The sequence below is a fragment of the Ranitomeya variabilis genome, chromosome 1, assembly GCF_051348905.1.
Source record: "Ranitomeya variabilis isolate aRanVar5 chromosome 1, aRanVar5.hap1, whole genome shotgun sequence".
Lineage (NCBI taxonomy): Eukaryota > Metazoa > Chordata > Amphibia > Anura > Dendrobatidae > Ranitomeya > Ranitomeya variabilis.
Window position 1 is genome coordinate 219,023,592 of NC_135232.1, and position 13,560 is coordinate 219,037,151.

Here is a 13,560-nt window from a genome sequence, read left to right on the forward strand (position 1 = left end):
AGAACATGTACTTCACATTGGAGGTACTGAGGCTGGTGCATATATATCACATAGAAGACACTGGGGCTGTAGCATATACATTACATGGTAGACATGGGCTGGAGCATATACATCAAACAGTAGACTCTTCATCACAAGGACAATCTGTTTGTTTAGTAGGCTCGCACCACTGTGCAGTGATAGCTTTGTGCTTTGACAAATAATGTAGATCATGCAAGAATTGCGACGATGTTTGCAATTTCTACCGGCACCGACCTATTCACCCACACATATCATTGCTAAAGACCAAATAGTGAAACGTTGGATTTCACATCTGTAATAACCTGTTGGTTAATAAAGAATTTATTCTCAACATCAGAGGGATGGGAGTGCTGAAGGCGTAACTCCGCCCACAAAGAACGTTCTAACGCTTGCAGTTGACAGTCAGGACATAATCCTTCATTGTGTGGGCCGCAGCGTTCAGTAGTGAACATAGCGTGCGCTTGCTTACAGTGTAAGGAGGATTTAAAAGGCCGGTGGTCAGCAAAATGGGGCTGCCGGCCTGAGTACTGTGGTCCCCTGTAACTTGCCTGGAGGACAGAGGAAAGGACATTGCTGACCGTATACAGATCGCGGGCCGGAGGTTCCCCACCCCTGCTGTAGTAAATTGATTAAGTCACCAGCATGTACATTGTATGGTATAGCCTGATGCTAATTTACGGCTGTTCTTGAGTTTTGTTTGAAAACGGCCTGCTACTTATTGTATCATGAACATATATACTGAATTTTTCGTATCTATTGTACATATTCATATTAAATTGTGCTATTACGTGACGAACAAAATGCAAGCTGCATCTATTCTCATGATTTTCAAGTACTTATGTTCTTCTTTATCAAAGGTAAAATCAAGAATAGCTTTTGGAAAACCTTTGGTGGAACAAGGGACTATCTTGGCAGATATTGCCAAATCCAGAGCTGAGATTGATCAGGCGAGATTGCTGGTGCTTAAAGCTGCCCATCTGATGGATGCTGTAGGCAATAAGGTAAATTTTTAGAGACAAAGTAAGGGTATGTTCCCCTCGTTGAATATTTGCAACAGATTTTTCTGCACTGAAAATCAAAGTATTGTCAGGAAACACACTGTTTAAAATAAGCAACTTTTTGCTTACATTTTTGATGGTTTTTTTTTGACACATCGAATAGATTAACAATTTTTTATAAAAACCTCACGATCACTGATATCACAGCTGATACCCGACACTCACTGTCAAAAGTGATGTTCTCACCGCTCCCTACAGATAAAGCCCTAAATGCTATAGATAGCAGCATTTAGAAGTCAGGCAGAGGGAGGGAGCCCCCTCTGATCGGCGCCCGTTTTGACGTCCTTGCTGGGTCCCAATCGTTGCCGATTGCTGCGATTAAACTGCTGAAAGTGAACGTCCCATAGTGGGACTGAGTTAAAAAAAAAGTGGAAAAAAAGGGGAAAAAAATGATGTAAAAATAAAAAATCACAAAATATATAGTACCCATAAATGAATATTTTTCTGAAAAAAGTAAATCAACAAAAAAAGAATACATATTTGGTATCGTTACGTTCGGCATCACCTTAAAAAAAAACAAAATAAAAAAATAATATTCATAGTAAAAGTAAATATATAAATCATATATATAAATAAAAACAATGGCAAAAAAATGCTTTATCATCATACAGCGAAACAAAAAGTGTAATAAAGCGCGATCAATGTAAATCTACGGATGCGGATATATTTCATATGATGTGGACGTGTCCGAGACTGGCTGCATTTTGGTTAGTAGTTTTGAGTCGTATGGAAGGTGCGTATGGATGCGTGGTGCCAAGAGATCCAATTGTGTGCCTGTTGGGATGCGTGGATGAGATTGGAGTAGATAGTAACCTAAAGTTAGCTATTGCCAGACTGTTATACATGGCTAGGAAGGTAATAGCTCGAAATTGGATCAGGAAAGAACTGCCGTCAAGAGGAGAATTCCTACAATATGTGAAACAAGGCCTGACACTCGAAAAGGGGTTTTACAAAAAGAAAGGGAAAATAGAAGTGTTCAATAGACTGTGGTCTCCGTGGATCGCCATGGGATAGGGGTATTATACAAATTGAATGAACTACGATCCCTAATTAATGGCATTGTAAAGTGTGGCTTACATTAGAGGCTGGGGGATTAGTTATCCTTTTGTTTTACTGATGGAGGTGTTAAGCAAGATGGGCTGTCTTGTTGGGTTGGGGTGGGGGGTGTTGGGATCAAAAGGAGTTGTTTGAAGGGGGGGGGGGAGAAAATTTTGTATTGAAAATACGAATGTAACATGTCAATCATCTTGTTATTCTTAATAAAAACCTATTTGAACTAAAAAAATAAATAAAGCGCGATCAAAAAGACAAATGTACGGTAAATAAAAATGGTATAGCTGAAAACATCATCTTGTCCTGCAGAGATTGTGGGACAAATTTTGGTGCTATTTTTTACCCATTTTCCTGTGTGAAAATGTAAAATCTGGGGCTATAACAAAATTCTGGTGGTAAAAATGTAAATATTTTTTTTCTTCACTGCCCAATGGTATAAAAATCCTGCGACACACATGTGGTGTCAATATGATCACTGCACCCCTAGATGAATTCATTGAGAGATGTAATTTGTAACATGGGGGTCACTTATGAGGGGTTTCTGCTGTTCTGGCACCTGAGGGGCTTTCCCAGCGGTTCATGGCACTCGCAAACTGTAACAATAAAATCTGCACTATAATATGACGCTCCTTTCCTAATGAGCTTTGCACTGTGCCTGAAAAATATCTCCCGATTACACGTTGGGTATTGGCGCACTCGAGAGAAATTTTTACAACAAACTGAGGTCCATTTTTTCCTGTTAGCCCTTGAAAAAATAAATACTTGGAGCTGAACAACATTTTAATGGTAAAAATGTAATTATTCTTTCTTCAATGCCCAATGGTATAAAATTCTGTGAGGCACATGTGGTGTCAATATGATCACGGCACCCCTAGATGAATTAATTGGGGGATGTAGTTTGTAAAATGAGGTCACTTATGGGAATTTCTGCTGTTCTGGCACCTCAGGGGCTCTGCCAATGTGACATTTCCCCCTAAAACCAGTCCAGCAAAATCTGAACCCCAAAATGGTGCTTCTTCCCTTCTGAGCTCTGCACTGTCTGTGTACTCAGGAGAAATTGCACAACAAATTTTGGGTTCCATTTTCTCCTGTTACCCTTGTGGAAATAAAAAAAAAAAATTGGGGCTAAAATAACATTTTTTAGGAAAAAACGTAACTTTTTATTTTCACAGCTCAACTGCATTGTCCAAGTCATGTCCCCTTTCCAACTAAGCCACATTGCCCTCAAGGCTCCAACTTTTAGCGAGTCAGTGGCAAACAGTGTTTAAGACACAAAATAAAAAGGTCTAAAACTTAGATGTGCGATTTTGTGTCAAAAAAGTCAAAGCACACAAATAGTAAATCTGCCCCATTTACGGTATTTTATAGTTTTATTCACCTTTTGTTTTATCTCCCTTTTCAGGAAGCTGCTTTGGAAATTGCTTTAATTAAAATGGTCGCCCCAGCTATGGCTCAAAATGTTGTTGACAGAGCAATTCAGGTAAAAAAAAATCTAGCAATCTTCAATACAAGTATTCCTATAATAATAATAATAATAATAATAATAATAATTTTATTTATATAGCGCCAACATATTCCGCAGCGCTTTACAACTTATAGAGGGGACTTATACAGACAACAGACATTACAGCATAACAGAAATCACAGTTCAAAACAGATACCAGGAGGAATGAGGGCCCTGCTGCTCGCAAGCTTACAATCTATGAGGAAAAGGGGAGACACAAGAGGTGGATGGTAACAATTGCTTTAGTTATTTGGACCAGCCATAGTGTAAGGCTCGGGTGTTCATGTAAAGCTGCATGAACCAGTTAACTGCCTAAGTATGTAACAGTACAGACACAGAGGCTATTAACTGCATAAAGTGTATGAGAACATGATGGAGGAACGTGATTATGTTGTTGTTTTTTATTAATAGGCCACACAGGGATAATTAGGTTAATGCGTTGAGGCGGTAGGCCAATCTGAACAAATGAGTTTTTAGTGCACGCTTAAAACTGTGGGGATTGGGGATTAATTGTATTAACCTAGGTAGTGCATTCCAAAGAATCGGCGCCGCACGTGTAAAGTCTTGGAGACGGGAGTGGGAGGTTCTGATTATTGAGGATGCTAACCTGAGGTCATTAGCAGAGCGGAGGGCACGGGTAGGTTGGTAGACTGAGACCAGAGAGGAGATGTAGGGTGGTGCTGAGCCATGGAGTGCTTTGTGGATGAGGGTAGTAGTTTTGTACTGGATTCTGGATTGGATGGGTAGCCAGTGTAATGACTGGCACAAGGTAGAGGCATCGGTGTAACGGTTGGCGAGGAATATGATCCTGGCAGCAGCATTCAGGACAGATTGGAGCGGGGAGAGTCTGGTAAAAGGTAGGCCAATTAGTAGAGAGTTACAATAGTCCAGACGAGAATGAATAAGTGAGACAGTAAGAGTTTTTGCAGAGTCAAAAGTAAGAAAAGGGCGAATTCTGGAAATGTTTTTGAGATGCAGATAAGAAGAGCGAGCCAGTGATCGGATGTGGGGGGTGAATGAAAGCTCGGAATCAAGGATGACTCCAAGGCAGCGGGCATGTTGCTTTGGAGTAATGGTGGAACCGCACACAGAGATGGCAATGTCGGGCAAAGGTAGGTTTGTAGAGGGAGAGAACACGAGGAGTTCAGTTTTTGACAGGTTCAGTTTCAGATAGAGGGAGGACATGATGTTAGAGACAGCGGTAAGACAATCACTGGTGTTTTCTAAAAAGGTCGGCGTGATAACAGGAGAAGAGGTATATAATTGGGTGTCGTCAGCATAGAGATGGTACTGGAAACCAAATCTACTGATTGTTTGTCCAATAGGGGCAGTATACAAAGAGAAGAGGAGGGGGCCTAGGACTGATCCTTGAGGAACCCCAACAGTAAGGGGAAGGTGAGAGGAGGAGGAACCAGCAAAACAAACAGTGAAGGATCGGCCAGAGAGATAGGAGGAGAACCAAGAGAGAACGGTGTCCTTGAGGCCGATGGAGCGGAGCATAGTGAGGAGGAGCTGATGATCCACAGTGTCGAATGCTGCGGAGAGATCCAAGAGAATTAGCATGGAATAGTGACCATTAGATTTAGCTGTTAGTAGGTCATTAGAGACTTTAGTGAGGGCAGTTTCAGTAGAGTGTAAAGAGCGGAAACCAGATTGAAGAGGGTCGAGAAGAGAATTATCTGAGAGATAGCGGGTAAGACGGGAGTGGACCAGGCGTTCCAGGAGTTTAGAGATGAAGGGAAGATTAGAGACAGGTCTATAATTAGCGGCACAATTTTGATCGAGGGAGGGCTTTTTAAGTAGTGGATGTATGATGGCATGCTTAAATGAGGAGGGAAAAATACCGGAAGTGAGGGAAAGGTTGAATATTTTTGTTAGGTGAGAGGTGACAGCCGGGGAAAGGGACTGGAGGAGATGCGACGGAATGGGGTCGCTGGTGCAAGTGGTCGGGCGAGAAGATGCAAGGAGCCTGCTTACTTCTTCTTCTGTAACTGGTTCAAAGTCAGAGAGTGAACTAGATGCAGTGGGGGAGGGAGGACAGTGCTTGGTATGAAGAGATTGGGAAATGATTTCCTGTCGAATGTGGTCAATTTTTTCTTTGAAGTAATTGGCCAGATCGTCAGCGTGGAGATCTGTGGTTGGGGCCTGCTCTCTTGGGTTGAGTAGGGACCGGAAAGTGTCAAAGAGACGTTTAGGGTTATTGGACAGCGAGGTGATGAGGGTGTTGAAATAGGTTTGTTTGGAGAGGTGAAGGGCAGAGTTGTATGTTTTTAACATGAACTTATAATGGATGAAATCTTCGGGCAGATTAGATTTTCTCCACAGACGTTCGGCGCACCTGGAGCACCGCTGCAGGAAATGTGTTTGCAGCGTGTGCCACGGTTGTCGCCGTCTGTGCCGAGTTGTTCTATGTATAGGAGGTGCAGCTTCTTCCAGGGCACTTTGCAGGGTTTCATTGTAATGCTTCAGAGCAGAATCAGGACAAGAGATGGAGGAGATTGGGGCCAATGAAGACTGCAAGTTCTTCATAAGTTTCTGGGTGTTAATGGCCTGTATGTTTCTATAAGTGTGGAAAGTGGGGATGACCTGAGCGGGATGGCAGTTCTTTTTTGTTTCAATAAATTTTTATTTCAAGTTCAAATACAAATAACACATCATTATGAAAAACTCCCAACAAGGGGGTTTTGAGAGCACAAATGGTTGTGCCGTAATCAACCAGTAAATATTATAGCAAATAGAAAACATTTGTACATTTCAGTTTTAGACAAGACCAAAACAAGACAGGAACATGAGGGTAAGTACATTAGGGTTGTAGTATTATAAGTACACTTTAATACGATTTTCCTTCGTAGCAAAAAGCCTAGGCCATTACCAACAACGACTGATGTTGTGTTTACAACTCACTGAGAAAGAAGAGGTGAAGAAGAAGAAAAGAAAGAGAGAAAAAAAAAAAAAAAAAAAGGGGGGGAGGGGGCACAATGATTCAATCCATCCAGAAGACGCTATAGAATACCTCAGGGAGAAAGTGCAAGAGCTTGCATCACCTGATCTCCAGGGTTTAAGTTTAGCCATGGGGACCAAGTTTGGAAAAAGGAGTTCCAGCTGTCAGTTCTCGTTGCTTGAATACGTTCGTATATCATGATAGTGTTCATTCTATCTTTAACCTGGGACAATGAGAGTGAGGAAGTTTTCCACTTTGACGCTATGTGTATTTTGGTTGCCATTCCCATCATATTTATCAGCTTATATAGATTTCTGGACATTCCCGATGGCTTCAGTCCAAGTAGAAACGTCTGCGGGCTCTGTGGCATCTCTTTTCCGTACATCTTATCAGCCAACAATTTCACTTCCCGCCACAGACTCGCCACCACCGGACATGTCCACCACATATGTCTCATGTCACCAGAAGCATCACAGCCTCTAAAACACTTATCTGATATCTGGGGAAAAATGGCATGGAGTCTCGTGGGTACCTGGTATGTTCTGTGGAGTACCTTGAGGGAGGATTCAACCATAGACACTTGGTGAGAACCCTTTGATAAAATGTCGCAACAGCCCTGCCACTCTTCTAGGGACATTTCAAATCCCAGGTCCTCCTCCCACTGCCGCATGAATTTAAGTTTGTTTTCTGTTTGTGTAGTGACAAAAGAAGAATACAGTAAAGAAATTACTCCTCTCCCCAAGGGGTCGCTTGAACATTTTTGCTCAAATCCAGTTAGTTTGAAGGGGATTCTTCCTGACACACTCTTTTTGACAAAATCAAAGATTTGATTCATGCGGAACATCTCACTGAGTGGGGGTCCATGTTTTTGGATAAATTCCTGTCTGGTCAGGGCAACATTAAATGGGGAGCAAAGATGTTTTATTGTAACTAGACCTTTCAAGATCCACCAGGAGAAGGGACGCGGGTCAAGTCCCGGAGGAAACATTGCATTATTGAATAGTGAATTTAATGGAGTGTTCTTAGTTTGCAGCTTAGTCTTAAATCTCTCTTTTCTCCATAGGAGTAATGATTGGGCTGCAAAAGGTGTTATAATGGAGATATGACGTGGTAATTTCGCTTCAGCCCACAACAATCCCAAAAGAGAGTAGGGTTTTAATAGGAACGACTCTAGGTGGACCCATCTAGGCCTGTCTACTGCTGTGCATATTCTGGTCAGCTGAGCAATCTGGGCAGATTTGTAATAGTTTATGAAGTTAGGCAGGGAAAATCCTCCAATTTTCCTGTTCATGAACATAATTTGTTGTTTAATCCTTGGTTTTTTCCCTTGCCATATAAACCTGGAGATCATAGTGTGTATGTCACGTAAAACCCTGGCGGGCACTGGTATGGGTAGGGAGCGGAATAAATATAAAAACCTTGGGAGGGAAACCATTTTGATAGCATTTATTCTTCCTAACCACGATAGTGATAGCGATGACCAATTAGTTAGATCCCTTTGAAAATTCTTTATCAGGGGGGTGTAGTTCCATTTATATAACGTAGATTTATTAGTTGTAAGGTTAATCCCTAAATATGTTAAATAATGATCTTTTTTCTCAAAGCCGAATTGTGACACTAAGTGTGATTGTATTTCTTCTGATGTATTCATAAATAAAGCTTCCGATTTTTCAATGTTAATTTTAAGTCCTGATACTATCTCAAAGTCATGAAGTAGTGAAAATAGATTTGGAAGGGTTGTATGGGGATTAGTAAGGGACAAAAGTAAGTCGTCAGCAAATAAACTGACTTTATACTGTTCCCCTAGGTTAGTTGGACCTAAAATGTCTGATTTACTTCTTATGGCCTCAGCCAAGGGCTCCATCGCTAGTGCAAATAAAGCTGGTGAAAGTGGACAGCCCTGCCTGGTTCCTCTCATTATATTTATCGGCGTGGGGTGTAGGGATGGAAGCTTAAGATATGCGGTTGGTCTGTCGTATAGTAAAGATAAACAGTTGATCAATTTATGGGGTAGGCCAAACACCGACAGAATTTTAAATAGATACGACCATGAGACGGAATCAAAGGCCTTTTCTATGTCCAATGCTAAAAGCATAGTAGACTGCTGGGAATTATTCGCTGAATGTATGATATTTAAGTTTCTTCTTATGTTGTCTGGCCCTTGCCTTCTTGGTATGAAGCCTACCTGATCTCTATGTATGAGAGAGGGGAGTATTCTATTAATTCTTTCTGTAATAATAGATGTAAATAGTTTTAAATCAACATTGAGAAGTGAGATGGGTCTATAATTTTTAGTTAGTAAGTGATCTTTTTTTGGTTTGGGGATCATTGCAACATGTGCTACATAGAATTCTGGGGGCATTTGAGCTCCGTTTAATAAAGCGTTACAAAATTTTGTAATGTGTGGTATGAGAATTTCTTTAAATTTTTTATAATATGGTGCTGTGAGACCATCAGGTCCCGGGGCTTTGTCAGCTTTCAATTTCTGAATTGTATTCTGCACTTCTTCGTTTGTTATCTCTGATTGTAAGAGTTGAGAAGATGATTCGTGTAACCTAGGGAGTGAGAGGTGCTGTAGAAAAGATTGCAGAAGATGTGGTGGTGAGGGTTTGGGGGGAGAGTACAGTTTTTGGTAAAACTTATGGAATTCTCTATAGATAGCTTCAGGGTGGGCGGAGATGCTGCCATCACTGCTTTTAATAGAGTATATAGTATTTAAAGTTTCTTTTTGACGCAATTGACGTGCTAGTAGTCTACTTGGTTTGTTTGCTTGCCTATAAAAAGAGGCTTTTGTCCATGCCAGAGCACGTTCTGTTCTATGAGTAAGGACTGCATTTAACTGGAGTTTGACATCCTGTATCTGCTTAATCAGATATCGTGAAGGGAGCTGTTGATTTGCTTGTTCAAGGTTTAGTAACCTATGTTCTAATTTAGATTGGAGCTCCGATCTATTCTTCTTCTTAATTGACGCTAGTTTGATTAGGGTGCCAGTGATATATTTTTTATGCGCTTGCCAAATATTCCCCGGAGATGATTCTTCATTTACATTAGTTTGAAAATAAGTCTTAAGGTCGTCACTAACTTTAGTAACGATCTCTGGGTCTGTCAAAAGCGACTCATTCAGTCTCCATCTAAAAAGTTTTGATGAATTTGTATTAAACTTAAATACCGAAAAAACCGCATCATGATCTGACCAAGAAGATGGAATGTGGCGAGATAGCAAAACCCCTGGTAACGTGTTGGCCGTTGTTATTTGCATATCTATTCTCGAGTAGGATTTATGAACATTAGAAAAAAAAGTGTAGCCTTTCGCATTATTGTTCATCTCTCTCCACACATCAACTAGTCTGTATTCGCTCAGTAATCTGTTTATCTTCCGTCTATCCCTCCCAGTAATATCCGATCGTTTTGTTGCTGTGCAATCCAAGGTTGGGTTTAGGGTAAAATTGAAGTCTCCACACCAAATTAGATGTTGGAAGGTTATCCCCGATATCTTAGATAGTATTAGTTTAAATACAGTAGTTTGGGTTGTAGCGGGTAAATAGCTATTTATTATGCAAATATTTTGTCCTTGTAAAGTACCGTGAAGGATTATGAATCTGCCATTGGGGTCTACAATAGTATTGTCAATCTGAAATGCTACACTATTTTTAAGAAGTATAGCTACTCCTCTAGTTTTATGTTCCCAGTTTGCTTGATAGTAACGAGAGTAGCTAGGGTCAAAGTATTTAGGGCTAGAAGTGTTGGAGAAATGAGTCTCCTGTAGGCATATAATATCTGGCGTATGTTTGCGGTAATCTATAAATGCTTTTCTACGCTTCATAGGTGAGTTGAATCCATGCACATTGTGAGATATAATTCTACACATTGTTATATATTACTTTACCGTGCGTCATCAGTGCTCTACAACGTTGGTGCGCTATTTTGTCTGAAAGTCGGTTCCAGTCTAAGCAGATCATTGAGATACATACAAGCCTGTGAAAAAACATAAGGGTGCGGACAATACAGGGGGAGACAAATATACAGTACAAATAACATTTAAACGAACGGGTTAAATACCCTTTCAAGGTGATGTTCTGGGGCACCATAATAAAAGGAGTCCCAAGAATCATCCCAGGTAGGCAACATGTGTTGAGTCCCAACAGCCTAACCCTTGCTAAATATTACCCTTTTCAAATAAAAAGTTAAAACAGCAAGGCAGTCCAATAGTGTGCTAAAAGGGTAAGTCTTATACAGCTTAGGGTTCGCAACTATACTCAACACCTAACCTCAGCAATTTAAAGCTGCTAATAAACAACTGCAGGTGCAAGATATTAGTTTGGTGCATCAACATTACGCATCCGTGGCTCTTTGTGTAGAAGTCTTTTCAATACAAGTTTGTACTAAGATCAGGTGATCCGAGCGTTCTGGCTCCTGGTTCTAGGGATCTGAACCCACTCTCTCTGCGGACGTGTTCTCCTCTGTGGCAAGGGTGGCACGACCTCCGTAATAGGAATTCCAGCACGTTCAAGGGTTTTTTTCCCCTCCTCCAGAGATCTACATACAAACGACTCATTATTGTGGGTAAATAATAAAGCGAACGGGAATCCCCATCGATATTTAACATGCATCGCCTGTAATGCGGCGGTAATTGGTTTTAATGACCTTCTCCTGGTAAGCGTGGCCGGAGACAAGTCCGCATATAACCGCACTGAATTCGGTAGTCCAGGTAATGATGTCAATTCTCTAGTTGCAGCCAAAATTAGGTCCCTTGACTCCTCATAGTGCATTTTAAGCACAACATCTCTGGGGAATTCTGCTGCTCTTAACTTGCCCAAGGCTCTGTGGATCCTTGTGATATGAAGTAGTACAGGATCTGTGTCTGGGAGTAGCGTTTTGAATAGTACAGCTGCTGTATCTTTAAGGGCTACTATGGATTCTGGGAGCCCTCTAATGCGTATGTTGCTTCTACGAGAACGGTTCTCATAATCTTCACATTTAATTTCTAAGTCTGTTATGCGTTCAGCATGGGCTTTAATAGTCTCTTGATCTTCTTCTAGGGCCTCAGTCGTAGCCTCCATTTTATCCTCCAGACTAGATGTGCGCTGCAGTATTTCCTGCAATTGCGTAGTGACATTATGCATTGCCGATTTTAGTTCAGAGCGGAATGTTTCCTGCAGAGTTTTAATTAACGTTGCCGTGGGGACAATCGCTTCACCTGCTACGCTGGGGTCCTCTGTCATCGTTCCGCCGGACACCGCTGCGTGTGAGGCAGAGGGAGAAGCTGTTGCGGCGGCCATCTTGCCCACGCTGCTATTCATGAGGAGCTCTTCTATAGTGCGGTTTGCTGCCTGGTTCGCACTTCCTTTCTTCGGCATATTCGTCCTTACAGTTCTCGGTGGTGAGTATCAGCCGCGCCTGTATCTTTCGCTGAGATTTCGGCGCTTTATAGGGTGTTAGCGGCTATTTGGGAAGCGGAGCTCAGCCTGCCATAACCGACTCGGCTAAAGTCCGCGCATGCGCCCCCGGGATGGCAGTTCTTGATAGAGAATGAAAGAAGGTTGTGGTCAGAGAGCGGGAGAGGGGAGTTTGTGAAATCATCCAGTGAGCAAAGCCGGGAGAAGACCAAATCAAGGGAGTTTCCATCATCATGTGTTGGAGAGTTAGTATGCTGCGAGAGGCCGAAAGAGGAGGTTAGAGATAAAAGGTGAGAAGCAGATGGGGAGAGGGGAGAAGCAATTGGGATATTGAAATCACCCATGATGAGGGTGGGGGTGTCATAAGAGAGAAAGTGTGGAAGCCAGGTGGCAAAATGATCCAGGAACTGGTGAGAGGGGCCACTTGCTCATAACAGTGGGGGAACACACAATTTAGTGGCTAAGGGCTGCTGTCTGTAAGAGGACACTAAGCTAAAAGCCTTCACAGTCTAGACCCCTGCTTTAGACGTCTTTGAGATTTTTTATCAAAAATTCCCTTTTTATCTTACTTCTTTTTCATCTTTTTAGATGACCTCCAAAATGACTATTGTTTAATGGATCAGGATGCCAATTTGCATTGCAAAGTAAAAGTCATATCCCGGTTTTCTTAGGTGAACCTTAAAGAGGTTTTCCCCACAAACAAAAGTTAATTTTAATCAATATATCTTGGGATAATAATAAGTTCCACAATTGGATGTGTTTAAATAAAATGTTCCTGTGCTGAGATAATCTTATAAATGTGCTCCTGCTGTGTACTGTGTAATGGCTTTGTCTGACCGTACAGGGACATGGTCTGATATCACAGCTCCCGGGCAAGGGGGGACTATACATACATTTCAGCAAATAATTCTTAATTTGAAGTAAAACATTGTTTAAAAACAGGCAGTGAAATGGGGGCGTGGCTATGTAAGCTGAGAGAGAGGACGCACCTTCTGGAGGCTCCCGATATCCTGGTCCTAATCCTTCCATTAATCCCCCTGATTTGCAGTCCGCACCGGCTGGAGCGGTGCCTTTGAACCTCGGGAGTCCGGTGACCCCCTTGAACGGCGACTTTGGAGCCCCAGGACGCCGGTGGCAGCAGCGGCCTGAATAGGCGGCGGAGTCTCTGAGCTACGGCGGCCATCTTTGAGTGCGGCTCCGGCGGGAAGGACACAGCGCCGGCGGCGGCAGAGACCGGGTGCGTTCCCCTGAGACAGAGCGGACATCTGCACACAGCGGGAACGCTGTGGAACACCGAAGAGAAGAACAGGTGCCGGGTCCGGGCAGTGGGCGGTCCCTAGAAAGGCTGCAGCCATTATTACAGCGCACACTCCAGCAGCAAGGAGAGCGGCGCTATAGTACAACTGCGGTGCGGTTCAGGAAGTGAGCCAACAGCCTGCAATAATAGAGGGGTGGTGCGGTGTGTGGCCTGGAAAATTGGGCCCTGCACCCCCCTTATCAGATAAACACCTGTCTGCGCCATAACCCTGGAGGGATTATCCCCCCTCCCTGCTGCTTTGCCTGTGGGGGCTGTGGGCTGCTCTGGAA

At 42.5% G+C, this 13,560-nt stretch overlaps 1 protein-coding gene across 2 annotated transcripts in view; it reads left to right on the forward strand.

Annotated features, from left to right (window-relative positions):
- The window catches only part of ACAD10 (acyl-CoA dehydrogenase family member 10), a 121,011-nt gene that overhangs the window by 97,636 nt on the left and 9,815 nt on the right, over positions 1-13,560 (forward strand). For both annotated transcript variants that reach the window (XM_077292735.1, XM_077292741.1), the window contains exons 19-20: positions 879-1,022; positions 3,535-3,612. In XM_077292735.1, the coding sequence (XP_077148850.1) occupies positions 879-1,022; positions 3,535-3,612 (222 nt within the window). The remainder of the gene's footprint in view (positions 1-878; positions 1,023-3,534; positions 3,613-13,560) is intronic.